At 41.4% G+C, this 21,953-nt stretch overlaps 6 protein-coding genes across 6 annotated transcripts; 3 read left to right on the top strand and 3 right to left on the bottom strand.

Annotated features, from left to right (window-relative positions):
• Nucleotides 1-1,259: 1,259 nt before the first annotated feature.
• On the top strand, nucleotides 1,260-3,066 carry Cbr-lag-2 (the record flags this gene model as incomplete). Its single annotated transcript, XM_002635620.2, has 3 exons — nucleotides 1,260-1,755; nucleotides 2,279-2,494; nucleotides 2,600-3,066. The coding sequence occupies 3 exons, from the start codon at nucleotides 1,260-1,262 to the stop codon at nucleotides 3,064-3,066; spliced, it is 1,179 nt and encodes a 392-aa protein (XP_002635666.2).
• Nucleotides 3,067-8,502: 5,436 nt separating this feature from the next.
• Nucleotides 8,503-9,603, top strand: CBG21864 (the record flags this gene model as incomplete). The annotated part of the gene is made up of 4 exons (XM_002635621.2): nucleotides 8,503-8,587; nucleotides 8,987-9,252; nucleotides 9,298-9,388; nucleotides 9,494-9,603. The coding sequence occupies 4 exons, from the start codon at nucleotides 8,503-8,505 to the stop codon at nucleotides 9,601-9,603; spliced, it is 552 nt and encodes a 183-aa protein (XP_002635667.2).
• Nucleotides 9,604-9,832: 229 nt separating this feature from the next.
• Cbr-glrx-3 lies at nucleotides 9,833-13,723 on the bottom strand (the record flags this gene model as incomplete). The annotated part of the gene is made up of 3 exons (XM_002635622.1): nucleotides 9,833-9,964; nucleotides 11,599-12,261; nucleotides 13,481-13,723. 3 exons carry the CDS (start codon nucleotides 13,721-13,723, stop codon nucleotides 9,833-9,835), a joined length of 1,038 nt encoding a protein of 345 aa, XP_002635668.1.
• Nucleotides 13,724-14,061: 338 nt separating this feature from the next.
• On the bottom strand, nucleotides 14,062-18,276 carry Cbr-figl-1 (the record flags this gene model as incomplete). The annotated part of the gene is made up of 4 exons (XM_002635623.1): nucleotides 14,062-14,190; nucleotides 15,619-16,249; nucleotides 17,154-17,579; nucleotides 17,687-18,276. 4 exons carry the CDS (start codon nucleotides 18,274-18,276, stop codon nucleotides 14,062-14,064), a joined length of 1,776 nt encoding a protein of 591 aa, XP_002635669.1.
• Nucleotides 18,277-18,542: 266 nt separating this feature from the next.
• On the bottom strand, nucleotides 18,543-18,754 carry Cbr-hpo-18 (the record flags this gene model as incomplete). The annotated part of the gene is made up of 2 exons (XM_002635624.1): nucleotides 18,543-18,578; nucleotides 18,626-18,754. The coding sequence occupies 2 exons, from the start codon at nucleotides 18,752-18,754 to the stop codon at nucleotides 18,543-18,545; spliced, it is 165 nt and encodes a 54-aa protein (XP_002635670.1).
• A 656-nt stretch (nucleotides 18,755-19,410) lies between these two features.
• Nucleotides 19,411-21,775, top strand: Cbr-mcm-7 (the record flags this gene model as incomplete). The annotated part of the gene is made up of 4 exons (XM_002635625.1): nucleotides 19,411-19,509; nucleotides 19,555-20,391; nucleotides 20,443-21,491; nucleotides 21,571-21,775. 4 exons carry the CDS (start codon nucleotides 19,411-19,413, stop codon nucleotides 21,773-21,775), a joined length of 2,190 nt encoding a protein of 729 aa, XP_002635671.1.
• Nucleotides 21,776-21,953: the final 178 nt, after the last annotated feature.

Here is a 21,953-nt window from a genome sequence, read left to right on the forward strand (position 1 = left end):
TCCCCCAGCTTTCAACTTTGAGCCGATTTATTTAAGATACTGTAAAAGATGTCCAGAAGTTGTCAACTGACAAAATGTTTATCATGATATCACCATTATTTTATCAGTTGACAGGTTTTTGATATCTATTACAGAAACCGAGATATTCGAGCTCAAAGTGCGCGTCTGAACCGGTAACGCGGTGGGCGCCGCTGTCCTATACTTGTACTTTGAGCTTAATTATCTCGGTTACTATAAAAGATAACAAATAAATTTCAACTAAGAAAATGTTTATCATACTATCAACAATATTTTATCAGTTGACAGATTTTTTTTATATTTTACAGTAACCGAGATATATGAGCTCAAAGTTAAAAGTCGCAGGTCCTTCTATTACATGTATTACGGTATTTTTTATGTTAATACCTGCATTTTTTCCATTTTTCAAAATATTTTTGTATCTCTGTGCTCTATAGCTCTCCCTTATACTATTCTAGATGCCAAGACCATGAATAAGAGCAATACTAATTTCGTTTACAAGCTCCTTTTGTGTGTTCCCCTTTTTACCTCCATTCAAAATGTGCATATTCGAATAAAAGGTACTAAACAGGAGAATAATTTTAAGGCATCGATTTTTCAGGTCCCAATTTTTTTCCAGTTGAGCAATTCATTTGTGCTGGTGCAATCCAGTTTTTCTTCCTGTCCTTCTTTTTTTTCCTTTTTAGGTGATTGTTTTTGCCCTAAACACTCTAGCCAATGTATCTCGTTTCCTGCGAAAGATATCGAAAAAATGTTAACCAATAAAATATTTTTGATTTTATGATAAAAATTTTATCAGTTGAACACTTTTCGATATCTTTCACAGGAAATGAGATAAATTGAATCAAAGTTAAAAGTCAAAAGGGTCATTTTATGGGTTTATCAGGTTATTTGGGCTTATCAGAGCCAGATTTCGCTTTGATTTTTCAAAGTTAGTGATAATACAAGTTTCCGAATTCTGGACTATCACTAAAGCAGAAATAGTACACACCCCCAGGGAACGCAGAGAGAACAACAGGTGTTCGTTTTCCTTTCGCCCCGCCCCCTCGAGGGGTGGAGTGTTTCATTGTCATTCACCCCATCGTATTAGACACACTCCCCCACCTTCTCTTTCTTCCGGTTACTATTACCACCTCGTCTTACCGCATATAGATGGTCTCCCGCGGACCATTGGTCCCCTCTTCCTCTCCATTTCTTTGTTTTCCCTCTTTTCATCTATAAAAATCTATATTTCCAGAAAAATGCGCAGCCTACTACTACTAACCCTTCTCCCACAACTCATCTCCTGCAAAGTCGAAGTCTCGCAAACGTTCATCAGCTCTGAACGAGTCTCCATGCGATTCGAGATTGTCACCAACGATGGCAACTCAACCAGAAACTTCAATCTCTTCCCGGGCGCCTCGAGAACCAGCATGATCCATCAGAACGTCTTCGACACTGCCTTCAACTACTCGATCCAGCTCTTCCAGCCCTTCACCAAACAACCACTGTCAGATCGTATCTATCGTCAGGTCCACTTCACCAGCATCAATCAGCCATGGTTCAACGACACCTTTACCACCGGGGCGGGAATCGTTTTGAGCATCTCTACAAAGATCGGATGCTCTCCAAACTATCATGGTAGTCAGTGCGAGGCATTCTGTGATGCACACTTGGCGAAGGCTGCCAGGAAGAGATGTGATGTCATGGGACGGCTTCGATGTGATATTGGATGGATGGGACCACACTGTGGGCAAGGTAGGGATTGGAATTTTAGATTATAATATAGGCCCCTAGTGTACAGTGCCGATCATTTTATTTCGACCATTTTCAGGAGTCTAGAGCTCAGCTGTCAAGTTTGCGATCACTTTGAAAATTGTGGAGGGTGTAAAACAGACCTAGATTGAAAACTTTGCATTTACAGAAATTCTGAAAGTTTTTAATTTTTCAGTTATTTGTCGATTTCTGAAAGACACCTACTCTTTGTCCTCCAGAAAAGGTGTCCTTCAGACAGAAAACAGCGAATAGCTGAAAAACTAGAAACTTCCGAAAAATTTTGTAAATGTAAAGTTTTCAATCTAAGCCTGATTCACACCCTTCAAAATTTTCCGAGGGATCGAACACTTGACAACCGAGATCCGGTCTTCTGAAAATGTTTTTGTATCTTACTGTAGAATGTCTACTGTAGGATGTCTATGATATGTGACTCCAACGATACTATAATATAGGCATTCTAGGATGGACCCAGCCCCTCTTCCCTCTAGTTACACTTTTCTTTCAGCCGTGGACCCTCGCAAATGCTCCTGCCAAAACGATGGCGTCTGCGCCTCCTCGCTGATCCACAACCCGGGGCTCAAAGCCAACTCAACCGAGCAACTGATCTGCGAGTGCGCCAACGGATACACCGGCTCCAGGTGCGAAATTCCCGGCTTCACACAATTCCAGTTCACTGCACCACGACCAGATGCTTGTAGTGTGAAAGACGCGTGTCTGAATGGTGAGTCATTTTTTCAGGGGAAGAGAGGGCGAACTTTTGTTGCTCAGAAGAACAGCTGGTCTGAGCATCGATCGTTTTATTTTTACCAATTCTGAATCTTCCCAGGTGCTCAATGCTTCCCAAACGGTCCCAAAGTCTTCTGCGCCTGCTCTGTCGGCTTCATCGGAGAATTCTGCGAGATCTCCCTCACCACCACCTCCACCCCATCCATAGAAATCACCGCGACCACATCTGACTACTCTATAACCATATACTCCATCGTTGGCATCTTCATCGGAGTCTGTATCATCATTGGATGTTGTAAATACACGTGGACCGCCAGAAGAGAGCACGCGTTGGCGCGAGGACTTGTCCCAGAACCATATCCGATGCCAGAGGCTAAATCCATGTTGTTGGTGGATCCCAAGAAGGTGTTCACTATTGAAGACAGTGTCAAGAAGGTTGATGAGGAGGAGATTCGATACACCAGCGCTCCAAGGAACAACGAGTATGCTGTCATCCAGAAGCAACCACCACCAGTACCATCCGTTCCAGTACCATCAGTTCCAGTCACCTATTCTGCCTATGTTTGAACTTATCTGCATCCTTTATCTGCATCCTCAAATCTGTAGTTTAGTCCGTTATCTATATTATTTTTTGTAATCCTGTTCCTGTTTTTGTTTGCTACGAGTAACTTGTTTCTTTGATCTCCCCCCAACATTCCATCGTCCTCCTCCTCCCCGCCCGTCCCATCTCACTCCATTTTTTCTCTCCGCGTTCTCAATTTCCTAGCTTTTTTACAATTTTTGAATCTTCCATGTGCCTTCTGAAGTGCTGTCTGGTTACAGAATGAATATGAATTAATACTAAAACTTTTGAATATATCCAAACAGGTGCTGGCGAATAAAAGCGCAATAGTATGGAAAAAATGAAATAGTACGCATCTGTCCAAGAATTATTCAAGTTTTGCAGGTGGCCCCAGGGTGATGCAAGCAGATGGAGAGATGCAAATGAGGATGGGGGACATCGGGACGAACAGGCTCCCCATAGATGGGTGGTGTCTCTACTACGAATCTAATTATCTAGTTTCCTGTAAGAGATGTCAAAGTTTTGTTAACTGATAACTTATTTATCATAATATGAACAATATTTCATCAATTGACACCTTTTTGATATCTCTTATAGGAATCCAGATAATTGAGATCAAAATGCACGCATACAGTGCGTTCAATATCTTTAGGACCCCCCCCCCCCCTCTAATTTCACTGTTCTAAGAAAACGGTAAGAGATATCAAAAATCTGTAAGCGCCGTTCTTTTTAAATCCAAAAATACCCCGGGAGCCAAAATTTGTTACCCATACCTCTTCTGGTATTAGTACACGGCCCAAAGCTCACTTTTTCAGCCGTTCAATATCTTTAGGACCACCTGAGAATTTTTATGGAATTTCACTTTCAGTGTCAAATTTTTAATCTAAAAGTGGGTCAATGACCGATATTTTCATAGGTGGTCTTAGTTTTTGTCCTACCAAGACGTTTCTCAACTTTGGCGAGAGTTTCTACATTTTCTGCTGCTCGCGACCTAATTTTCAGATATATGGGCAAAATTGACCTAATTCGTCGTTCAGAAGCTGAAATCAACCACAAAAATGGAGGTGAACTAAAGAAAATAATTCGATTTCTCATGGATAGTATTTAGAATCACTTTGGTCAACTCATTTGGTATGCTGGAGACTAGATCGTCCAGTTAGTTTTCAGTTAACATGTTTCTCCCTTTTTAGAGGGCATTTTCGGGATTCCTGATGCGGTAGAACAGCCTGGCTGTGTGGTAAATGCAAGACAACAAGATCCGGAACATTCTCAATGAAATTCTGATCAGAACTCATGTCCACCTTGGCTGTTTCTCGATTATTTTGGATGTCATTCATCCCACTGTTGAGTTTCTGTTATGTGTCGCAACGTTGTCTAGAGGTGTATGGGGCTTCGGCTGCGGATGACCGATACTGTGGCTTTTCGAGGTTTCGGCTGTTGAAAAAAGTGAGTTTTGGGCCGTGTACTAACCAGAAGAGGTATGGGTAACAAATTTTGGCTCCCGGGGGTATTTTTCGATTTAAAAACGAATGGCGCTTACAGATTTTTGATATCTCTTACCGTTTTCTCAGAACAGTGAAAATAGAGGGGGGTCCTAAAGATATTGAACGCACTGTAGGGCGGGCTTCTAACTAGAACGTTTATATAAGAAGGATAGCATCTGTACTTTGAGGCTAATTATCTTGATTCCTGTGAACGATACCAAGAATATGTCAACTGATAAAATATTCATCATAATAACAGCAATATTTTATCAGTTGACAAAATTTTGATTTCTCTTATAGGAACCGAGATAAAAGAGCTCAAAATTCAGAGTTATGGGAAAAAAGGGGCGGAAGACGGCATCTTTTCTGAGAATCTAGTTATCTCGATTTCTGTGAGAGATATCAAAAAGCGGTCAACGGATAAATTGTTTATCATAATATCAGCAATATCTTAGTTCAGTTGGCTACCTTTTGATATCTGTTACAAGAGCTGAGATAATTAGAGGCAAAGATGAAGACGGTATACGGTACTTTCTAAGGTCCGAAAATGAGAACTTGAATTCACAAACACCTCTGAATATTCCAGAAGACATTGAACAAATATTAAAAGTGATTTTTTGGTATGCTCATAGAGATTTTAGAAGGATTCAGTAGGAAGATGTGGATTAAATTTTTGAGACAAATCTTGAAATATTATTTCAGACAATCAAAGTCACCTAAAACCGTCAACTTTGAGCTATCTCGGTTCCTATAAGAGATATCAAAGATCTGCCAACTGCTAAAATGTTTATCATAATATCACCAATATTTTATCAGTGAAACACTTTTTTATATCTTTTAAACTAGCCGAGATAATTGAGCTCGAAGTGCACGTAAAGAGCGAAAATCGGTGTTTCAGATTTTCAGTCTTATAAACTGGGGTGCCTTAATGTATAAAAATCTCTCTATATGTATATTTATCCATTGCTTCCAACACCTCCTTTGTACCCTTTTGATCATTCCCGCCTTTTATCGGTCACGCTTCGTCTAATCCCCCATAGTGTTTGTCCAGGTGGCCAACGTCATCAGGAATAGGTGCTAAGTTTTTTTTCGGTCGCTCACTTTCTTTTAATTTCAAAAAAACGAAGTGATTTGGTGTTCAGGAGAAGGAGCGGGTCGGAATTGATTAGCCGTGTGTGTTATTGGTTTTTTGGAGAAGGTAGAACAAGGAGGTGTTGCGTCAATTGAGTACCTACGGGACTTGATTTGCATAAACACCTAAGGATTAGAAGAATATGGTTTAGGTTGGAAGTTGAAGAGGTGTGGGAAAATTATGACGGAGACAGTTAGGACAGGTTCTGAGAAAGGTTCTAGTCAGTAAAAAAAGTCTACCGTAAATACATAGCCTTCAACATTGACCAAAAATAATTGAGTTGCAAGGAATTGTGCCGTCAACTTTTAGTCCTTTTTTCTCGGTTCTCGTGAAAGATATCAAAAAGTAGTTGAATAATAACATATTGGTGATATCATGGTAAACATTTCATCAATTGACCTCTTTTTGATATCTATCACAGGAATCGAGATAATTGAGTTCAAAGTTGACGGTTTGGGAGCCATTTTATTAGAGTGATTACGGTATGTAAGCTAGGTTCATACGAAGATTCGGAATTATTCATTTTCCTCAAACTTTCTGAAAATATTGAATCAAAATAGCGCGTTAATTTTGTAATTGAATACTGAAAAAATATATGTCTAGACAACAGTATCAGTTCGGTTCTTTAACAATATATATGCCATGAAACCACAACTTTGAGCTTATTTCTCTCGGCTCCTGTACAAGATATCAAAAAGATCTCCACTAATAAAATGCTAATCATAATATCACCAACATTTTATCAGACAACTTTTTGATATCTGCTACAAGAAATGAGATAATCAGAATTGAAGTGAACTACAGTAAATAAACATTCTAACAGAACCCCAACCAACCCGCCAACTTTGAGCTCAATTATCTCGGGTACTGTAAGAGATATCAAAAAGTAATCAACTGACAAACTGTTTATCAGGATATCAGCAAGATTTTATCGATTGACCATTTTTTGATATCTCTTATAGGAACTGAGATAAATTGGGTCAAAGTGGGAGCATGCCAGCCGAGCTACGTGGCCGGCTGCCAACCTTCAATCTTTGAGCCAATTTATCTCGGCTCCCGTGAAAGATATCAAAAAGTAGATAACTCATAAACTGTTTATCAGGATATCAGCAACATTTTATAAGTTGACCACTTTTTCATATCTGTCACAGGAACCGACAAAAATCAGCTGAAAGCTGACGAACCATATGAAAAATCTATTCATTCGTTGATTTATTTAATAAAATTTCAGAAAATATAGTGGCAAGATCAATACATCGAAATTCCTTCCGTATTTTGCAGTCTCTCATAAACGCTGTCTCGGTCTGAATCTTCAATGATTTCTTATTTTCAGTTTAAATCGTCTGCATCATCGTCGGAGCAGCTGAGTCGTCTGAATCGTCTGCGTGGCATGCATCGTAACATTGTTGAAGCCATTATCTTGAACTTCGTGAACTTCACAGCCCAACATTCATGGCAACACCAAAATGGTCCATCTGTGGCTATGTCCATATCCATCTGCATGTCCACGAGTGTCCATGCGCTCCAGTATAGGGTCCAAAATGTGTTCCTCCTGACTTCAGTTATAGCATCTGCTCCGGCTCCATCACCTGGCTTGTGTCTCCAACTCCAGCGGCTCCAGGCTCCAGCTAGACCGCCAGGTCCAGCTAAACCTCAAGCTCGAGGTCTAGAAGCTCCTGCTGGCCCAGGCTCCTGGCTCCAACCGGAGCTCCCCCTCCCCTCTCTGGAGCCCTAGAGAAGGGAGAACTGATTCTTCCCTCTACTTTCCTTTTCCTTTATAGTAATCTTCCAGAGGTCAATGGGCCATCAAGGGAATTTCGATTTTCTAAAAAAAAATCTTTTTTTGGGGCCACGTGGATTTTGTTTCATCCACATTTTTCCACCACGTTTTTAAATATCACTGGAATTTTTAAAGCACTTTTGAGCTCAAAAAAATTGTGTGCTCAGTCAAAATTTGCCTACCAGATTGAGAAGATAAACCGAATCAAGTCAAGCGCGATATTTTCAATGCTGTCTGGTGGTAAGCGCACTAATGGAAGCTCAATTATCTCGGTTACTGTAGCAGATATCGAAAAGTGGTCAACTGATAAGACGTTGCCGATATCCTGATGAACATTTTGTCAGTTGATTACTTTTTGCTATCTCTTACAGTAACGAGAAAATTGAGCTCAAAGTTTGGGCATGGAAGTTACCGTATTAGAACGGCCCCCAAGTTTGAGCCAAATTATCTCAATTCCCGTGAAAGATATGAAAAAGTGACCAACTGATAAAATGTTACTGACTTTAAGATAAACAATTTATCAGTTGACCACTTTTTGATATCTCTCATAGGAACTGAGATAAACTGGGTCAAAGTGGGCGCTTGCCAGCTGAGCTAAGTGGCCGGCTGCCAACCTTTAATCTTTGAGCCAATTTATCTCGGTTCCTGTGGAAGATAACAAAAACTTGTCAACTGATAAATTGCTTATCATAATATCAGAAACATTTTATCAGTTGACCGCTTATTGATATCTCTTACAGCAACCGAGATAATTGAGCTTAAAGTTGGCGGGTTGGGCGTTTATTTACTGTAGTTCACTTCAATCCCAATTATCCCATTCCCTGTAACAGGTATCGAAAAGCGGTCAACTAACAAAATGTTCCTGATAACAAGGCAACCATTTTATCAGTTGACTACTTTTTGACATCTTTAATAACAACCGAGATTATTAGGGATTAATTCGAGACAAATTTCAGTCCCAAAATTGCTCGTCTTTCTCATCTCCTGCTGCCACGTGGCACTTGCTGCTCGAGTATGCATTGGTCAAAATATCAGTGCCACTGATATGTCCGACGTTCCCTATTTGTTCGAAATGGCCAAAGAGCCGCGGTGCACACATGTGATTGGCGACATTTTTATCATGAATTTGAGTGAGTCTTTGGAGGGATACTGTATTTCCCAAGTCATCAACTTCGAGCTCAAATTTCTCAGTTGCCATGAGATATAAAAAAGCGGTCAAATGATAAAATGTTCGCGATATTATAAGGTACATTTTATCAGTTGACAGATTCTAGATACCTTTCACGGGAGCCGAGATAAATTGGCTCGAAGATTAAAGGTTGGCCGCCGGCCACGTAGCTCGGCTGGCAAGCGCCCACTTTGACCCAATTTATCTCAGTTCCTATAATAGATATCAAAAAGTGGTTAACTGATAAAATGTTAATCACAATATCAGTAACATTTCATCAGTTGACCACGTTTTCATATCTTTCACGGGAACTGAGATAATTTGGCTCAAACTTGTGTGCCCTTCTAATAGAGGCTTCCAGCCGACATCGAACTTCCTGTCGACATCTACCGAAGTGTTCGTAAAATCTACGGATCCATCATCGTCATCAACAACACCAACATCCACACCCCAATCCATTTCCCGTCGCTTCGATTCATCAACGCCACCGTACTCCCCGCAATCACCGCATTCAAAAATCGAAATGTGATGGTTTCCGTGGGACCTCACTTCAAAAAAGCCATCAGCGAACAGAAGCATGGAATCACTTTTGCGGTGGTCCATAACTTGAATTTCGTTATTGATACTGTAGGTGTCCTTTCCTTTAGGCTTTGATTATTCTTTTCTTCTCAGGACCAGTACAACTTGTGGTGGTTGGCCGGCTATCCAAACGGCCGATTCCTCCTGGACTCCGGATTGATGGCCAGCGTTTGTGACGAGAATTGTGAGTCGGGGATTTTTGAGTTTCAAATTGAAACTTTCAATTTAAAACTTTTAAAATAATACAGAAAAATAAAAGATTAAAAAAAAAATAAATAAACGATTCCAGTGTTCAAACCGATCGCCGCAATTCTGGGATGGCTATTCGTCGCGCTGGCGCTCGGATTATCCACTGTCGCCTTCTATGATCGTCCGACGAAGAAGCAGAAGCAAGAGTAGAAACTATAGAAAATTCGAGTAGATAGAAAATCATTTTTACAATAAATAAAGGAGATTAAAGATTTGAATTTACACACAATAAAAGTCTCAAAAAAAAACGGGCATCATATTCTGGAGCATAGTCTGGAGCAAAGGAATCGGTTTGGGGGGATTGAAAGAATCGGGAAGGACACATTTGAGATATTTGGGGGGGGGGGGGGGTTTGGGGTTCAAGTATCAGGTAAAATTATCATTCATTCCGAATTCTGGGAATCTGACGCAAGAAATGGGTGTCCAGAAGTTCCTCCTTGACAACGTCGAGTCCGCCGATGAGCTCGCCATCGAGATAGAGTTGTGGGTAGGTTGGCCAGTTGGAGAATTCCTGAAAATACAGATTTTATATGAGGAGTTGTGGGTCACAAGTAGTGTGTGATTACAATTGTGTCCTAACTTTCGCAAGTTGAGTTTCCTAGGCCACCATCGAAATTGGCCTGGAATGACCTCATATTGACCTGACGTGTTTTCTAGGCTATTTATTATGGTGACCTAACTTTCTCAACATAATTTTTCTCGGCCACCATGGAAAATGATCTAGAAACGACCTGATATTCACTTGGTGTGTTTTTTCGGCCATTTAGACATGGCGGCCTAACTTTAGCAAGTGGAGTTTCCTAGGCCACCATCGTAAATGTGCTAGAAATGGGCTGATATTCATCTGGCGTGTTTTCTAGACCATTTTAGCATGTGGCCTAACTTTTGAAAATTGAGTTTTCTAGGCCACCATGCCTAGGATTGGCCTAATATTCACCCGGTCTGTTTTCTAGGCCATTTTAGCGTAGTGGCCTAACTTTCGCAAGTTGAGTTTTCTAGGCCACCATGGTAAATGGCCTAGAATTAGCTTGGTATTCATCTGGTGTTTTTTCTAGGCCAGTTTGACATGATGCCCTAACTTTTGCAAATTGAGTTTCCTAGGCTACTATGATGAATGACCTAGAATATACACCAGATGAATATCAGATCATTATTATGTCATTTGAGATGGTGGCCTAACTTTCGCAAGTTGATACTCTAGGTCACCATGCTAACAAGGCCTAGAAATAGCCTTGTGTTCACACGGTCTGTTTTCTAGGCCATTTTAGCATAGTGGCTTAACTTTAGCAAGTGGAGTTCCCTAGGTCACCATGGTAAATGGCCTAGAATTAGCTTGGTATTCATCTGGTGTTTTTTCTAGGCCAGTTTGACATGATGCCCTAACTTTTGCAAATTGAGTTTCCTAGGCCAACATGGTAAATGACCTGGAAAAGACATCAGGTAAATATCAGATGATTACTGAACCGTTTGAAATTATGGCCTGGAAAACTCAACTTGCAAAAGTTCGGTCACCATCGTAAATGTGCTAGAAATGGTCTGGCATGACTCGGGTGTGTTTTCTAGATCATTTTGATATGGTCGACTAACTTTCATAATTTGAGCTTTCTAGGCCATTTTAACACAGTGGCCTAACTTTTGCAAGTTGGTTTTTACTAGGCCACCCTGATGAATGGCCTGGAAAACGCACCAGTTGGATGTCTGGCTATTTCGAGCCGACAAAGGCTTAAGGCCTAGAAAACTCAACTTACAAAAGTTAGGCCATCATTGTAAAAGGACTAGAAAACACAAAAGGTTAATATCAGACGATGATTGAACCGTTTGAATTTATGGCCTAGAAAACTCGACTTGCAAAAGCTAGGCCACCATGACCAAATTGGCTATAAATGGGCTGATAATCACCTGGTGTGTTTTTAGGCTATTTTAACATGATGGCCTAATTTTCGCAAATTGAGTTTTCTAGGCCATCCTGGTGAATGGCCTGGAAAACGCACCAGTTGGATGTCTGGCTATTTCGAGCCCACAAAGTCTTATGGCCTAGAAAACACGACTTGCAAAAGTTAGGCCACTATGGTAAAATGACCTCAAACACACTTAGCCGTCTCAAAAAAAACACACACTGGTCCCAAAGACCCCCAAATACCGTACCTTCAATCCCTGTCTAACTTCCTCATCCTCCAGAATATCAAAAGTGTGAAAATCGGCGCGTGCATTGTTCAACAACTCCACAATAGTCCTCGAGAATCCGCACTTCGGCATTTCCTTATTCCCCTTCATGAACAACATCAACCGATGCGATGAAACGAGATCCTTGAGTCTCTTCTCCAGATCTTCCTTTCCTGATCCTCCAACTTTCGGCAGTCCATCAATGAATCCTTGATCTTGGAACTCCTCCTTAACGACATCCAGTCCTCCGACAAGCTCTCCATCGAGATACAACTGTGGATACGTTGGCCAGTTGGAGTACTCCTTCAAACCCTGACGTACAGCTTCATCGGAGAAGATGTCAAAGGATCCAAACTCGACGTTATGGGTGTTCAAAAGATCCACAATGGTTCTGGAGAATCCGCAACGTGGCGACGATGGATTTCCTTTCATAAAAAGCATAACTCGGTGAGAGTTGATCAGAGATTTGAGACGATTGTTGAGAGCATCCTTCTCCTGTTCTGGAGTCAATGAAGGCGTTGAGGAGGAGATGGTGGAGTTGGAGTCTAAAGAGGATTGGGAGAGAGAGCGGCTGGCGACAAGGACCACTTTGGATTGGATCTCTTTCGGAATGAAGCCATCGACACGGTCCACTTCTTTGCCATTCTGGAAACAAAATGTACCGTAAAACCCCTTGTATTAGAAGAGGCGGTCCTTGTCTCGGAGGGCCCTTCTATTACAGGGGCCCTTCTATTAGAGGGTTTTTCTGAAAATTAATAGAAAAAATCCTAGAATTTCGCCAAATTTGAACAATTTTGTTATGAAACTTCCGGAAAAGCTCAAAAATCGCTCAAAAAACGTCAACAATGAGCTAGAATCCAGTTTTTCAACAGTTCTGAAATGGTCAGTTTTGAAACGTCGCGGTTTTAAAATGTAGCAGTTCTGAAACGTCGCGGTTCTAAAATGTCGCGGTTCTAAAATGTCGTAGTTCTGAAACGTCGAGGTTCTGAGACGTCGCCGTTCTAAAGTGTCGCAGTTTTGAAATGTCGCAATTTCTGAAACTTCGCGGTTCTAAAAGTCGCGGTTCTAAAACTTCGCAGTTCTGAAACGTCGCGGTTCTAAAATGTCGCGGTTCTGAAACGTCGCGGATCTAAAATGTCGCGGTTCTGAAACGTCGCGGTTCTAAAAAGTTGCGGTTCTGAAACGTCGCGGTTCTAAAAAGCCGCGGTTCTAAAACACATACTGCTAGAATCAGCCTGAAAAGCAGTCGAAATCGGCTGAAAATGACTGAAGCAACTTGTGAATTTCCAGCTAAAAATAGGCTTAATGCTGATACAAAGACGAGAAAATTCGGTCGATTTCGACTAATTCTCAGATCGTACCAGCCGCCTAACTTTTGCAATTTGAGTTTTCTAGGCCACTATGGTGAATGGCTTAGAATATACACCAGGTTAATATCAGACGATTATTGAACCGTTTGAAATTATGGCCTAGAAAACTCAACTTGCAAAAGTTGGGCCACCATGACCAAATAGACTAGAAATGGGATGAGATTCACCTAGTGCGTTTGTTAGGCTCTTTTAACATGATGGCCTAACTTTAGCAAGTTGACTTTTCTAGGCCATCATCGTAAATGGTCTGGAAAACGCATTAGGTGAATACCAGTCTATCTCAAGCCCAAAAAAGTTTTGTGGCCTAGAAAACTCAACTTTCAAAAGTTAGGCCATCATGGTAAATGTGCTTGGACTGATATTCAGGCTGATTTTAGTTTATTTTAGACAGGTTTTGAGCACTTTTTGGGCTTATTTCGGCTCATTTTGAGCATAAGAAAGAGCAAAAAATCATGAGAAAATAATGAAAATGCCAATTTCTGTCCTAAACCCACACTAAAGAAAACCAGCGTCGGTGCGGCTGTAATTTTGAAATTCAGCGAGATTCCTGGCAGCGCTTCCGCATCAATGTACGCCGCGCGAAGTGGCAACGCGATTTCGGCCAGAAGATCGTCGAGCAGCTGATTCACTTGCTCACAGCTCGGCGCCCACGTGGCAAAGAAATGAAGCACCGCCGGCGACGGGTCCTTGATGAACGCGGCGACGTCTTCGCCCGTTTTGAGCTCTTGAATCGGCATAATTTCCTGGAAAATTCGTTTTTTCGTGAAAATTCAAATTTTTTCAATTGAAAAGAAAATTATAAAAAATAAACGGATTTAGAAACCTATCGTATTGGAACCTAAAAAATTCAGAACCCTTAAAATTTGTATTTCAAGAAAGACATATCTAGAAAGAGGTAGAGATCATAAGATATATAAAAAAAGATGCATATATGGTACATGAGATTTGAAATAGAAGAGAGATTCAGAAGACGTAAGGGAAAGGGGAAGATAATACAGTTTTCAAAACAATGGAATTTATGAGAAAAAAAGAAAATTTATGCATAAAAAAAAGCCAAAAAATCCAAAAACAATTCTCAAAGTGGCGGTGGTAGACATCCGAACTTCTTATCCCAGGCTGCGTAGGCATCCAGCTGGGAGTCGTCGACCGTCGGACGGACGACACGAGCCGCTTCCGTGAAATCGGCGACCGTTACAGCGCGGATCTGAAGAGAAAAAACAATTTTTCGTAATGTTTCGAAACTTGTGAGCGGGGGGCGGGGAGGTCTGGGGGAGAAAAATGCGAAAATTTCGCAACAAAACCTGAGAGAAGTGCTTTTGGCCTAGTTTGTTTCGTTTCTTTTTAAGCTAAAAAGGGCTCATTTAAGTCTTAAAATGGGAAAATTTGGGACTTGAAATTGGGATTTTCGGGCTTAAAAAGACTAAAAATTGAATTTAAAAACGGGGATTTTCAGGCCTGAAAATGGTCAAATTTGGACCTAAAATTGAGATTTCAAGCCTGAAAATAGCCAAATTGGAACTGAAAATTGACGATTTCGATTATAGTCTCAAAAATAGTCAACTTCGAATCTAAAATGGGGGATTTTTCGGCCTAAAAATGGCAAAATTTTGGCATGAATATGAGATTTTAAGCCTGAAAATGACTAAAAATTGAACCTAAAACGATGGTTTTTAGGCTCAAAACTGGCAAAACTTGGACTTAAAACTTGGCATTTTTAGGGGTAGAAATTATGAGATTCAGACCTAAATACGCCATTTTTTGACTTGAAAATGTTCAAATTGGGTCTTAATATTGAGATTTTGAGCCTGAAAATAGCCTAAATAGCACTCGAAATTGGGATTTTTGGACTTGACAATTATGAATTTAACTGATTTTTGAAAGACAAAATCACAAAATCATAATATTTGAACATTTAAAAACACCTGCTGTGGTGCCACTATTTGTCCTAATGACGAGCATGTGAGTACAATCATCCTCGCCTCCTACTCTATAAAAAACAAAACAATGTGGGCATGGTGTCACAAGACCACACACACCGCGGCAAATAAAAATAAATGACTGGCTATTAATATATCTGTTGTCTAGTTTCATTGAAAGGCCAGAAAAAGGTGGCCTAGAAAACCCTACTTGCAAAAGTTCGGCCACTATATCGAAATGGAGCACGCCGACAGTTTCAAACAGGCACAACAAAAAAACAGACAGTTTCTAGGTCACCGGCCGTGTAATCCTCTCGGACATTAAAGTCGATTAAAAATCGACAAAGGTCGGAAAAGTCGATTTTTCGCCGATTTTTTGTCGATGCTTGTCGGTTTTGAGTCGATTCAAAATCGACAAAAATCGACTTTTGTCGATTTTCACTTTCATCGACTTTTGAAAAGTCGATTTTTTGTCGATTTTTGATCGAGTCGACGAAAACGACACCGATTTTGTCGATCTCCGTCAATTTTTGTCGATTGTCAACAATCGACACAACACACTACTTACTTCTAACTTTGAGCCCCAGTGTATCTCAATTTCTTTGTAAGATATCTAAAATGTGTCAACTTACAAAACAATCATGATATTGTGATAAACAATTTATCAGTTGCTTCCTTTTTTATATCATTGACAGGAACCTTGCAAAAAAACTCACATCATCCTTATTAATCGTCGCAATTTGATCTCCAATCTCTCGAATCGGTCCCATCGCTGCTTCTGTACACAACTGACGCATGTCGGCTCCAGAATAGCCATCTGTAAGCCTTCGAATCTTCTCCAAATTGTGATCCGTGATCTCGTGACGAGTGCCTCGCAACAGGTTTTCAACAATTTGTGTACGAGAATCCGGTTCTGGAAGGGCAATGTACAATCGCTTCTGAAATCTTCGCCTCGCCGCTTCATCCAATTCTTGTGGTCGATTCGTGGCTCCTAACACCAACAACCTCTCATCCGGAGCAGTATTCACACCATCCAGCTGAACCAGAAACTCCGTTTTGATCCTTCTAGAAGACTCATGCTCTGATTCTGATCTCGCCGATAGCAACGAATCAATTTCATCGATGAAAATAACGCTGGGGAGTTTCAATCGAGCCACTGAGAACAGCGCACGGACCAGTTTCTCACCCTCACCGACCCATTTCGAGGTTAATGAGGATGCGGAGATGTTGAAGAAGGTGGCTTGAGCTTGGGATGCTACACAACGTCCTATCATTGTTTTTCCGGTTCCAGGTGGTCCAAAAAGGAGGACGCCTTTCGGTGGAGCACGGAGTCCAGTGAAGATGTCACTGAAAATAGAAAAAATCCCTTTAAAAAATCGGAAGGAGCTGTGGAACGATTCTGACTAGTTTCCAAAAAAAATTTCAGCGAATTTCCAGTCATTTTCAGCCGAAACATCAAAAATTCAAAAATTTTGATTTCCAGTCAAATTTCGCAGTTTTAAGCTCATTTTTCATGATTTTCAGCTAATTTTCTTCACTTTTTCTCATTATTTTCAGGTCATTTTCTTCATTTTTTCTTATTAATTTTAGGTCATTTTATTTATTCTTTCTCATGATTTTCAGGTCATTTTCTTCATTTTTTCATGATTTTCGGGTCATTTTGCTCATTTTTTTCACGAGTTTCAGGTCAGTTTCTTTATTTTTTCTCATTATTCTCAGGTTATTTTATTTATTTGTTTCATGATTTTCAGGTCTTTTTCTTCATTATTTTCATGATTTTCAGGTCATTTTCTTCATTTTTTCATGATTTTCGGGTCATTTTCTTTATTTTTTCATGATTTTAGGGTCATTTTGCTCATTTCTTTTTCATGATTTTTTGACCTTTTTTATAAGAATTGAGTCCGAAATGACCAAAAAGCTCTAATTTTGGATTTTTCAGAATAATGATATTTTTTCAGAATAATGATTTTTGATTTTTCAGAATAATGATAATCGGTTAGGCTCATTTTCGGCTTGAAACTTTAAGCTTTTACAGTCATTTTCAGCCGATTTCGACTATTTTTCAGATCGTTTCAGCCTGCTTTCAGGCTAATTCGAGTTCAAAAAGTCCAGAAAATCATGAAAAAAATGACTTGAAAATCATGAAAAATGAGCTCAAAACTGTGATTCTTGTCTGAAAATCACTTGAAATTCGCTGAAATTTTTTGAAAATCAAGTCAAAAATTGCAGAAATTTGGAAAAAACAGCCTACGGTCTCTGAAACGGCAGCACGACAATCTCCTTCAACGCCTTCTTCGCGCCCTCCAACCCAGCCACATCAGCCCATCCGATTTGATTATTCACCGACATGATTTCCGACTCGATCAACGAGATAATATTCTCATCGAAATGCTTCAGCGTGGGCTCTGACCTCAATCCATCCATTCTCTCATCCTTCCCCCCGCCATCCGTATCCATCCCCATCGCTTTTTTAACCAGCGAATTGGAACATCGTCTTGGGATCTCTGGTAGCGTTTTTCGAATCGGTTGGGAGTGGTTGGATTGAGAGCTGGATTGACGGTCCAGTGGAATTTGAAACTTGCTCTTCTGCGGCTCTTGGCCACTGGCGGTCAGGAAATTTGGATATATAGTGCCCAGTGTAGATCCGATAGCTGCTCGATTCTTGTTGTTAGCGGTTCTAGAAAAATTATATTTTCAATGTATTTGGTTATTTCGAATATATTTCAGAATCTAAAGCTACAACGGTAAGGCTCTTTTTCTCGGTGCTTTTTGTATCAAAAGCACCTTTTCTGCTTAAATTTCGGATTCGTTGCCACCTCGATGCCTTTCAACGTATTACTGTGCATTTGTTGAATAAACGCCGGATCTGACCTTCTTGCGCCCGTCGGATCAACGATATCACAAATTTTGTCGCGTATTTTGACGACTTTCTCGTCGCTTCCAAAGTCGAATCCTCGCATTGTGAACGGATCCTTTTTCTTGACGACCTCTTCTTTTTTCGCGGTTTCTAGTTCCGTGGCGGTTAGACTGCTCTTCTCGCCGAAAAACGGGCGGTTGTGGGTCTTTTTAGGCTCTCGCTTCTCGACTTGAGGTGCTGGTTCGTCTTCCTCGTCGTCTTCATCGATAACAATACTTTCGGGATCGTCATCCGGCTCTTTTCGTTTCGGTTTCAACGGGAACGGAGGCGGTGGACCTGCTTCTGAAGCTTTATGATCTCCCACGATTTTCCGTCGAGGCTTCCCGATGAAATACGGACTGATACCGTTGCGTGCCATCGCTGTCGGTGGATAGAGCTCTCCGCGATTCTCCTCCGTTTCCGGTCGTTTCCTCATTCCGTTTGTTAGATTCAACTTGACCCGTTTGGGAGAATACATTCGGAAATTCTGGAAATTAAGGAGGAGAAAATTCGCGTTAGAACACACCGACAACAGAAATATTTGGGAAAAGAGAAGTGCAACTTGGAGAAGGGTGTGAGAAGAACATACAAAGAACTCTTTAAAATTTATATGCCATCTACTATAGAAAATCAAAAAAAAATAATGAAAGTGAACGAGAGAGAAGAAGAAGAAAAGTGATCCGAAGGCGAGTGTGGGAATGTATCCAAACGGGAATTATTCGAATACCATCAAGGTCTGCTCATCTACTTCTGTTGCTTTCCGTTCTCCCACAAGTTGATCTGAAAAGGAAACCGATTGAAAATACTCCAGAAATCATAAAACAGACCTTGAGAGTGGCTTCTGGCTTCTTGACAGCAGCCTTTCCTGGGGCAGCCTTGGCACACTTGCGGGTAATCTCGGCGGCAATTTGCGAGAAACGGACGTAGTTGAGTCCAGCGGCTCTCCAGGCGACCATGGTATTACTGAAAACAGAAAATTGGATAACGAAAAGAAGAATTACAAATAATATGTACAAAATGGCAAGGAAAATGAATAATATCGAAGCAGAATGAGTTTGTAAAGAACTTGCTAAAAAACAAGCTTCGGGCAGGGTTTCTGGTGCTTTTTTACTCGCAAAATTATTATTTGACACTTTTAAATCGATTTTATAGTCGTGAATGAGTTTTTTACAGCAAAAAAACTAACAAAATACGGCTGAAAGTATAATAGAAGTCGTTCAATCCAAATACGGATTTTAGGCAGTTTCACAATCGATTTTTAGACTTTTCTAGCTTAAAAATGAAGCTTTTCTATTATTTTCTCTTTTTTAATTCCCAAAATCTGAACATTCACCCTGAAAACTGTCTGAAATTTAGCTGAAAACCGCTAAAATGGCGCAGTCCATGTTCGAACAAATTCTGATTAAAGGCGCACACACTTTCCCCTCTTGCGGGTCTCACCACGACATGGCGGCAACGCGCGAAATTTGAACGGAAAGAGGCGCGATTTGCCGCATTCCGATACACCCCAAGCGATTTTCCGTCTTTTTCGATGGATTTTTTTTCGATTTTTCGTTTTTTCGATAATAATCTTATCAATTTACAGCTCGTCTCTCACTATTAACTCACCAAAATGAAGGCAAAAACTTACAACACAGATTTTGAAGCCGAGAAGACTAAAATTCGGAACTTCTTCGATGACTACTACGTTGAGAATGACGATGGAACGAAGGTATTCATAAGAAATCTCTTCAATTTTTGATTTTTCAAATTTCAGTCCTTCCCATACCGTGATCAGATATTCGAGATCGCTCGTCGCGAGAAGCAGGCTATTGTGATCGACGTTGATCACATCAAGGATTCCGACATCCCAGACGCCATGGAGCTCTCAGAAGCCATCGTCAACAACACGAAACGGTATCAGAAGCTCTTCATGGACACGATTTACGACATCATTCTCGATTATCTCGGAGACAAGCAAGCGCCAGTCATCGATGGACTCGACGCTCACATGTTCCAACGTATCTACATGGACAAGACCGAAGGAGCTAACAACGAGGAAGTGTCTCTTCAGGATAAGCTCAAGAAGTACCCGCCACAACTTCTTCAACGCTTCGAAGTCTACTTCACCACCGAGGACAACGCTCACCAAACCTGCGTTCGCAACATCAAGGCTACCGAAATCGGACATCTGGTCTCTATGAAAGGAGTCGTTATCCGTGCCACCGAGGTAAAGCCATGCGTTGAAGTGATGACGTACACTTGCGACACTTGTGCTGCGGAGGTCTACCAGCCTGTTAACGGAATGCAATTCACCCCACCACTCAACTGCCCGAATAAGGAATGTGTGGAAGCCAAGGCCAACGGAAGACTGCATATGCAGCTCCGTGGATCCAAGTTCGTCAAGTTCCAAGAGCTCAAAGTTCAGGAGCTTAGCGAGCAAGTGCCAGTAGGATCCATTCCACGTACTATGACTGTCTACGTTCGTGGAGAGATGACCAGAAGATGCAATACTGGAAATATAGTGCAGATTTCGGGAGTTTTCCTGCCAATCATGCAGTCTGGATTCCGGCCAACTGGTGGTCTCGTTGCTGACACCTATTTGGAGGCTCATGTAAGTATTATACGACTCTTAGTGACGCAATGACCTTAATCTTATTTGCAGTACATCAACAACCTCGACGACAACCCAACATTCAGTGGAGTCCATTCCGAGGAGCTCGAGGTTCTCCGTCGCAAGGGTGACAACTACGAAGCCCTCGCCGCATCGATCGCTCCAGAAATCTACGGACACGTCGATGTCAAGAAATGTCTTCTGATGGCTCTCGTTGGAGGAAACGACAACACCTCTAACGGAATGAAGATTCGTGGTTGCATCAATGTTCTAATGATGGGAGATCCAGGAGTCGCCAAGTCTCAGCTTCTCGGATACGTCAACCGTTTGGCTCCACGCTCTCAGTACACCACTGGACGCGGATCATCTGGAGTTGGTCTCACCGCCGCTGTGATGAAGGATCCAGTCACTGGTGAGATGTCGTTGGAAGGAGGAGCTCTTGTTTTGGCTGACGGTGGAATCTGTTGCATTGACGAGTTTGATAAGATGATGGATAATGACAGAACCGCTATCCACGAGGTGATGGAGCAACAGACCATCTCAATCGCTAAGGCAGGAATCATGACCACTCTGAACGCTCGTACCGCTATCATCGCGGCAGCCAATCCAGCCTACGGACGCTACAACCCAAATCGCTCTATTGAGCAAAATGTGGATCTCCCAGCTGCTCTTCTCTCCCGTTTCGATCTCATCCTCCTTATGCAAGACAAGGCTGATCGTGAGAACGACAAGACTCTCGCCGAGCACATCACCTACGTCCATCAACACGGATGTCATCCAAATCGCGAGAAGAAGGACGTCATCTCACTGGAGACTCTTCGCGAGTACATTGCTCTTTGCAAGACCTACACTCCAACTGTGGACCCGGCTCTTCGTGAGCGCATTGTGGAGGCTTACGTCGAGATGCGTCGTGATGCTCGCTATTCCTCGGATCCAACATTTGTGTCACCAAGAATGATTCTCGGAATCGTCAGAATGGCCACCGCTCGTGCCAAGCTTCGTCTCTCCAAAATTGTCGACGAGACTGATGTTGAGGAGGCTCTCCGTCTCATGCAGTTCGCCAAGGACTCGCTTCGTCCAGAGCAGACTAGAATCGAAAAGTAGGTTTATCTAAAATCGATTACTTTAACGTCTTCTGAAATTCCAGCTACTTCATCTTCTAAAAATCTATTTTTCCAGACGCATGTCTCCAGTCGACGCCGCCTTCTCTGTGCTCCGCGAGATCTTCCACTCCAGCAACGAGCCAATCGCTCTGTCGAACGCCATCCAACGATGCGCTCGCAAGGGAATCAGCGAGGTCGCCCTCCAGAAGTGTCTGGATCAATACACAGCCAACGGCGTGCTGGTGATGGATCGCCAGAACATCGTTTTCGCGATGAATTGATTGCTATAAAATTTTTAAGAACGCTGAAATTCTTCTTAACGAATTCTAATTCTTCATCTAATCACACTCCCCCTTCTCCTATTATTCTCCTGAAATTGTACTATGTTTGACATTACACACCCCTCGTATATGATCTCAAAAAAGTTCACTTTTTACGTTTCCCCCTCATATTTCCATG

This window comes from Caenorhabditis briggsae, assembly GCF_000004555.2.
Source record: "Caenorhabditis briggsae complete genome, chrV, whole genome shotgun sequence".
NCBI classification, from domain to species: Eukaryota; Metazoa; Nematoda; class Chromadorea; order Rhabditida; family Rhabditidae; genus Caenorhabditis; species Caenorhabditis briggsae.